This window comes from Anser brachyrhynchus (genome assembly GCF_964034855.1).
Source record: "Anser brachyrhynchus genome assembly, chromosome: 2".
NCBI lineage: Eukaryota > Metazoa > Chordata > Aves > Anseriformes > Anatidae > Anser > Anser brachyrhynchus.
Window position 1 is genome coordinate 137814132 of NC_137695.1, and position 8531 is coordinate 137822662.

An 8531-nucleotide genomic window follows, 5' to 3' on the forward strand; every position below is an offset into this window, starting at 1 on the left:
GATTTTCAGCCTTTCTCTAGAAAAATAAGATAAAAGTCTGTTTGGAACAAGTGAGTCATACTATTCTGTTGTAAGTTGATATATTTTTATTTGTTGGATATTACTCTTACAGACATTTGCTGGACATATTACCCAATAGTTATTTGGGTAACCGTCGTCTGTAATGAGCAGAACACATTGAGATTCCTAAGGAGAGGTCCAAGAATAGATCTATTCTTTTCCTCTTTCAGCCCTAGCAATAATTTAGGCTATTGTCTGCGTCTTCTCCCTTCCAGTATCACTGAAGGATATTTATTAGACCTGTCCATTATATTATTCTAAAGGAGCCTTCATACTCCAGCAGGGCTTTGAATGTTGAGGAAATGAAATGTAAGGTCATCTTTAGGTAATTTTTTGTCCTCTTAGCCTTTATGTCGAAAGAAAAAGGCTTTTGCATTATGTGGAGTTGAGAAATATGTGAATTCCTAGTGCCTGAAACATGCACTAGTAACAATATTTTCGTAGACAGAAGCTACTTGGTTTTTATAGTTAAGGGTTTAACAGGTTTGCTATAGAGGAGGGGTATTTTTGTTGTCAAAGTAGTGCATCACAGGGAAAAACTGCCCGGTTCACATAGTTTAAGTCAAACCAGAATCGAAGAAGTGCATCAACTGATTTATGACACGTAATTAATTGGCAATCATTGAACTATACCTGCAGGATCAATATCAGTGACACAAAGGATAACCACACTATCACCCACTTGCAAAATGTTAACGTGCAACTACAAATTTCCAAGCCCATTCTGCAACTGATCCCAATACCTCCCACGTGCACTCAGACTTGGTTGCACACTCACATCCCCCTCACAGGCCAAGACGTTGCAAGCCCCCCTCGTCTGGGCATGCAGAACCGCCTGCCCACACACCCCTGCTGTGCCCCAGGGTGCTGGTCCCTATGGGAGACCTGGAGGTGCCACAGGGCCATCTCAGACAGGGTCTCACCAGCTCTGATGGCTGCTGCTTCCACTGCAGGGTTCCTCCCCCTGTTACAAGTATTCATGCATTTTTCATCCTTCCTTTCAGACTGGTTTCTTCTGTTTCAAAAGCATCATTGTAATTTCCTGGTTACTGCTTAATCCAGTTGATGGTCCCCTTCCTCTTTAATGGGATCAGCTGGGGCAAACGTCCCCCTGATGGTTCAGGGAGCACTGGTTGCACTCACATTTTTATATTAACAGGCATTGTTTTCTAGGCCATTTGACAAGGGTTGGCTGTACGAGCACACCTACCCTCAAAGTTGTAATAAAAACGTAATAGGACTGGAAGAATTTCACAAGTCAATGAAATGTCACCTCTTTTGTCTCCAGGTGCTGAAGAGGATGAGGATAGCACAGTGATAACAACATCCAGAACAGTTCCAAAGTTACCAACAACTAGTGATGCATCTAGAGCTGAGACCACCACGGTGAAAATGCAGACCAAGATGCCTGCACAAACAAAGGTGCGTGCATAAAGACAGCACCATTTAAAACGGTCCTGCTATACCCCATTGATGCCTTGATGTTAATTTTGTTTGATTTATATCAACTGAAAAAAAAAGAAAAAAAAACCACAAACTTCTTTATTTATTTAGGATAAAATATTAGGAGATATTGGATGTTAGGAGAAATTTATTTACTGAAAGGGTTGTGCCACGTTGGAACAGGCTGCCCAGGGAAGCTGTTGAGTCACCATCCCTGGAGGTCTTCAAGAAACCTGTAGACGTAGAACTTAGTAGCATGGTTTAGTGGTGGACTTGTCAGTACTAGGTTGGAGGTTGGACTAGATGATCTTAGAGGACTTTTCCAACCCGAACAATTCTATAATTCTATGATTTAATGTTACTGCAGCCTTTTAGAGGAGTATAGAGCTGCTCAATTTCATTTCTACTAGGAAGTCTGTGTAATAACAGCTGGATTTCTTATGAAAGAAGAGAGAGGTTAAAAAAATAATTATGATACACAAAACACAACTTTTCATGATACCTTTGAATCTGAGCTCTATCTGTTTTACAACTTTCAAAGAGTTATTCCAAAATTCAACATGAAACTTCCCATCTCAAAGGAAAACTTTGTGTGGTTTGACTGTGATTTGAATACTGTCCAGGTTCCATTTAGTATTTCAGTGTTTTCTTCTATCACCATAGGTAATATTTTCTAAGTTACCCTCAAAGGTGTTTTGAGTATAACATATCTGATGTGTTAATTTCAGAATTGTTATTTTGAGTGTGAGGTCCTGTATCTGGGCTGGGGCAATCCCAAGCACAAATACAGGCTGGGCGTAGGATGGATTGAAAGCAGTCGTGAGGAGAAGGACCTGGGGGTGGTGGTTGACAAGAAGCTCAACATGAGCTGGCAACATGTGCTTGCAGCCCAGAAAGCCAGCCTTATCCTGGGCTGCACCAAAAGCAGCGTGGCCAGCAGGGCGAGGGAGCTGATTGTCCCCCTCTGCTCTGCTCTTGTGAGACCCCACCTGGAGCCCTGCGTTCAGCTCTGGGCCCCCCTCACAAGAAGGACATGGACCTATTGGAGTGAGTCCAGAGGAGGCCATGAAGATGACCAAGGGGCTGGAGCACCCCTCCTATGAAGACAGGCTGAGGGAGCTGGGGTTGTTCAGCCTGGAGAAGAGAAGGCTCCAGGGAGACCTTACAGGGGCCTTCCAGTGTCTAAAAGAGGCTACAGGAAAGGTGGGGAGGGACTCTTTGTCAGGGGGTGTAGGGATAAGACGAGGGGGAGTGGCTTCAAACTTCAAGAGGTAAGATTTAGATTAGATATTAGGAAGAAATTCTTAACTCAGAGGGCGGTGAGGCCCTGGCACAGGCTGCCCAGAGAAGCTGTGGATGCCCCATCCCTGGAGGTGCTCAAGGCCAGGCTGGATGGGGCTTTGGGCAACCTGGTCTGGTGGGAGGTGTCCCTGCCCATGGCAGGGGGGTGGGACTGGATGGGCTTTAAGGTCCCTTCCAACCCAAACCATTTTATGATTTCATTCAGAGGCCAGAATTCCTATAAACATAGACAATGTTTAACAGCTGTTTGCTAAATATATTTTTGGAGGTTTTAAAATTCTGGATAGTGTTTTTCATTCCAACATCATGACAACGATTAGATCCACTTTCAGCGTCTAGAACAGCTTTCTGTGGTCAGAAAACAATCCATGTGCTGTGACTGTCAGTACTGTGAAGCACATGAGTGGGGCCACCAAAGTTTTGTGGCTGCCTGCGGCCAACAGCGACTGTGCAGACTTGCAGTGTTCCTGTCTGTAAGGGCTGGTCTGTTTTTGTTTCTGTGCTACAGTCACCTGAAGAAATCGATAAAGAGGAAAGGCCTGAGGTGGATGCCAAGAAAAAGAGTGATGAGCCAGGGGATGACACTGACGTGTTCACCGAAAAGCATTCAGAAAACCTATTCCAGAGAACAGAAGTTCTGGCAGGTAAGGTGTAGTTTGTCAAGGTCCACCTCACCAAAAGTAACAGAAAATATAGGGCATCCATAGCAAATAACACAAACTCAGCATGTGTTTTCTTGGTAGATTCTTGAACATATACGCAGGGGGTAGCCAGGGTTTGATTTGATGAGAATGAGATGGGCATCTTCTGGAGTTATTCAATAGCAAAGGCTATTAGCAAAGGCTTACTTAGCAAAGGCTAACTGATTTGACACCCGCAAGTTGCATGTTGCCTACTCAGTATCTGGAGCTTCCACAGCTTGGAAAAGGAGTTGCAATTTGGATTGATGCTTATGGTGCAGAAATATGTTCCTCACCAATGCTCTTAGGAGCACAGTGCTGTCTGGTACAGGTGGACACTGCCTGGGAGGAGCTCACTGCAGGGATGGATGGGTAAGTGGTTGGATGGAGAGGAATGGATGAGCACCACCCTCAGGATATGGAGGGTCCATTTCCATGCACAGCCCAGGAAGGCACAGGCTTGCCACCAGTGTTTTCCAGTGGCTTTTCTACATGTGATTTTTTGGGACGTAAGACCTGTGTTTACAAATATATTTTTCTCCCATGTCTCAGAAGGGGATGTTGAAAGGGAGCGTTAGGTCACACAGTTTTGTACCTCGCTTCCTTCTAAGCACTGAAATGTGAAACAGCATTAATATCCACGTCAGTGGAAGCATGTGGGTTTGCTCTTGAAGTCTAGCTGGAGATGTTGCTTTCTACTCTCTAGCAAGTACGTGATGAATGTAATGCCTCTATTCCTACAGCTCCATGAAATGTAGTCTCCTACTATTCATCAATAGGAAATTCTTTTCAGTCAAGAGCCACCAAGTGAACACGCGGAGAAAAGGAAAAACCCATTTTTTAGCTAGTGTAACAAAGTAGTTCTTTTAAGGCTGAAAATGCCAACTGTTGGAAAATCAGTTTGAAAGGAACTTATGTTTTATTATTATAAATGAAGATAACTTTATGCTCCGGCAATACTGGTAGCTTTGTTAGTTGAGCTTTTGATAATTTATTTAGAAATATGGGTTGTTGAATCAGTCGCAGGTGGAATGCCCTTTTAAATTATTTCCTTCATTAAAATAAACAGGCTTTCTCAGAATGTATTTCAGGCTGCTAATAATCGAGATGGTTTCAGAATGGGAGCCCTTTTCTGCAATTTGAAAATAATGGCAAATTCATTGCGTGAGATGAAAAAGAAAGATGGTGCTCAACCTGTTCTTCCGGCACATTGTGAATCTCTCTCTCTTTGATTACAGCTGTTATTGCTGGCGGAGTTATTGGTTTTCTTTTCGCAATCTTCCTTATCCTGCTGCTGGTATATCGCATGAGAAAGAAGGATGAAGGCAGTTACGACCTTGGTGAACGTAAACCATCCAGTGCTGCCTATCAAAAGGCACCTACTAAGGAGTTTTATGCATAAAATTCCTATTAGTGTCTCTATTTATGAGATCACTGAACTTTTTTAAATAAAGCTTTTGCATAGAATAATGAAGATCTTTTTTTTTTTTTCATTAAAGAGCCATTACGGCACCTTTATGATAAAATCCCATTGTATTTAAAACTTTTCATGTATTCCTTTAAAAAATGTAAAATTAAAACTTAACATTTGCAGTGTTCTGTGAATAACAGTGGCAAAGCATTATTTTATAAAACCATTGATGTTCACTGAATCATTTTTAAAACTTTATGCATAAATATAAAATAATGAAAATGATTGTTTTATCCTATGGTTCAATGAAAGTTGTTTAATTTTTGTCAGCATGTCTCAGATTGATCTTACAAGTTAGTTTTTATTTCATTAATTTATCTGTTTCCAAAAAAAATGCCTTTTTGTAGTTGTCATGGTGCAATTTGTCTTCAGATAATTCAGATAACAGTAACTTTTAGTGTAAATGTAATTTTTCAGCTATGTAAACTTTAACCTCCACTTTGTATAAATTTAAGTGTCAGAATATCAATTTTACACTTTGCATTGTTTCTCAGCGTACCTGTAGCTTCAGTGAGATTTGTAACAGCAAATTAATGTGTAAAATTGGATTATTACTACAAACTGTATAGTCGTATTCTTACTAAACAAATCTCCTGTGAGGAAGATTTGAGGTAAGCTACTGACAAACCTAAGCAAACCCAAAGACTCTAACAGTATTTTGAGAAGTTGCTGCAGATTTCTATGGCCACTGTATTTGTTAATTATTTGCAATTTGAAGGTACAAGTAGGGGTTTAAATTTTTGTTCTTTAAAAATGCATTTAAGTTGTAAACGTCTTTTAAAGCCTTTGAAGTGCCTATGATTATATGTAACTTGTCGCAGACTGGTGTTAATGAGTATATAACAGTAAAAGAAAATGTTGGTATTTTATAAGCACAGACAATTCTAATGGTAACTTTTGTAGTCTTACATGGATAGACATAATTGTAATTCGGGAACATAAACACTACTGAATAAATCATGTGGCCTAATACTGAAAATTCCATTGTGATATACTTTTGTACGTTATTCGTTTTATGTCTGGTTGGTTATGTTTTAATGTCACAAAGGTACACCCAGTAGATCTTCAAAAAAAAGACCAAAAAAAAAAAGGCAACAACAAAGGCTGTTGATAAGGCTGATCCTTGGACCAGATTTACTGCTGAAATGGCAGAGAAAGCCTGGAATGTTTAAGTGTTTCATCTGGTGCATGAGTTATAAGTCTTTCAACCTTTGCGTTATATTTAATGGCAGTATTGACACAGACCTGTTCTTCCTGCAAATGTTGTTTTCAGTACTGTAAAATTCACAGGAGTACCCAGTTTCATTTATTATGTATATCAGCTTTTGATTTGTTGTTCAGGTTTGTTTTTTACCCTGGCCTTTTGGAGAAATTTGTTTTATTCTGCTCGGACTCCAGCAGAAGAGTTGAGACAAGTGGAATATCTTCATAAGAGAAGAAGGAAATATTCCAAGTAGAAGAGAAAAGGCTCTGTTGCTTAGACCACAGATAGGTGTTGGATAGAGGGACATGTGGAGAAGACGATAGTCTGCCTCCCTATATTATGCTTTGTAACAGACAAATGGCTTCGTCTTCTGCTCTGTTAGCCTCTGCTCTTTTGATTTTGAAATTTCCAAAATAGGCGTTCAGGATGTCGAGCTGAACTGCTTCTCAGAAATGGCAATGTATTGTAAATAAGATCTGGTAGCTCGTCAGATAAGAGTTGCATCACTTGTATTTGTCGCTGTCCCAAGTTCAGTGGTCATTTAGGAACAAACGAATGCTATCCTGTGCTAAAATATTTAATATATTGCTTTTTAAATTACTTATACTTACTGGCAAGTTTTTCAAAGCCATACAAGTTCAACAAGTAAAAACAGGGTAAGAATTTAACAGGTATATCTTATTGTGCAATATTTAGTGAAATTCAATTAGTAAAATAACTGCTTGAAATAACTGTGCCAAGAAAAGAAAATTTCTGGCAAATGCTGTGCCACTGCTGTAAAATAAAGCATTTGTTAAAGTGCCAAAATAAAGTCTACCATGCCTAAACTAATACTTTATTTGTACAGTCTGACATCCAGTTTTTTGAAGCCCACTTTGCTTGAGGTAGTAGATCTGAATTTTCTTCAAGGGTCTCACTTTAAGGGTCTTTAATGAATCTCACTGTAAGTATAGCCATGCATATAAAACACCAGACAAATTGTCTCCTCCTCCATAAGCAAACTGATACTAAGAAGCTGTTTTCTTTTTATTTATACGTTTTAGATTCCGCCTCTATACCTAACGCCGAGGATATAGGATTTATCCGATGTAGACATCTGTTGCAATTACGCAGGCTGTCAAACACCACGCTTGTGTGGTTCCTTCTGCTAACAAGCAGAGGCAATGTTAAAGTTTCAGCTCTATTTCACCTCCCGTCTTTTCTTCTCCTGCGCATCCCTTTTCCTCTCTGTCACATTATAATCTCAGCCATAACCATCGGTTCGGTTTCCATCGGCCTAAGAGCCCGGCTGCTGCAGCTATCCGTCTTCCAGCACCGCTATTCATAAGGGACGGGCAGCTGAATGCGCTTCTCTTACACCGAGACTTCCTAGCATTAGCTGGTCTCCAGTTTTGCTTCCCTTTTGTTCTCCCCTTCCTGGATGTGTTTCTAGCAATGCTCTGGCTCCGAGTGGGTGTTGCTGGGCAGCTGCGAGCCCCGGTGCCAAGCCGCGGGGGCTGCACTGCCTGCGGGCAGCCAGCAGCGGCAGCCGGGGCTCGGGGGTGGCTTTTCCTAAAGCCCCCCCGGCTCCTCTCCACTGGAGCTGCTGTGGCAACTCGGAAAGCCCTCAGCCACCTGATGCAGCACCTCCTTGGGAGCGAGACGCTTTAACATTGATCAAAACGCCATTTTGCTTTGATTTATTCTGGGCTGTACAGGGGTACTTCCTTTTAAGTTGCTTTGCTAATGAGGCCCAGTGCAAGTAGCCTAAAGCTTGCATTAGAAGGAGTCTCTTTACGTTAGGTGGAGTCTCTCACTTTTGTTTTATTTGTGGAAATATAAATTCAGAACTTGACATCCTGGTTCCTCTTCTTTCTGACTTTAAAAGTGAATTGTAGCTCATGTTTCCAGGCTGCATTTCCTTTTTTTTTTTTTTTCCTTTGAGCATTACAATTCATCAAAACTTCAGAAATTAAAAACAAAATTGTCCTCTTGTCAATAACTGATCTGCATATCAAGAGAATCGCATATTGCATATCCATGACTTTGGCTACATGTTGCTTATTTTCCCTTGGATTTGTGTATTGAAATGATTATGGAGTGTGGTCTTAAGTGACAGACGCTGTTTTTAAGCAACTTAACAATACAGGAAATTTTTGTTAGGGAAGAATTATCCAGATTTTAAAATATTAAAACTATAGGTCTTAATTAATTTTAATAGAGATTATGACAATATGCTTAGTATAGTTTGTTCAAGTAAGCGAACGAGATGTGAAAAGGAATCTGTTGGGGGACAGATCTCTAAGAAAACTGTTACTCTGATGGATGGAAATAATATAGCAATTATTTTTATATTTTTATATATGTGTATCACACAGCTCTGAGTCTTGGC

At 40.5% G+C, this 8531-nt stretch overlaps 1 protein-coding gene across 1 annotated transcript in view; it reads left to right on the forward strand.

Moving 5' to 3' along the window:
- The window catches only part of SDC2 (syndecan 2), a 58555-nt gene extending 52497 nt beyond the window's left edge, over window positions 1-6058 (forward strand). The window contains exons 3-5 of the mRNA XM_080583142.1: window positions 1349-1482; window positions 3314-3449; window positions 4724-6058. Of these exons, the coding sequence (XP_080439268.1) occupies window positions 1349-1482; window positions 3314-3449; window positions 4724-4887 (434 nt within the window). The 3' untranslated portion in view covers window positions 4888-6058. The remainder of the gene's footprint in view (window positions 1-1348; window positions 1483-3313; window positions 3450-4723) is intronic.
- The last annotated feature ends 2473 nt before the right edge of the window (window positions 6059-8531 follow it).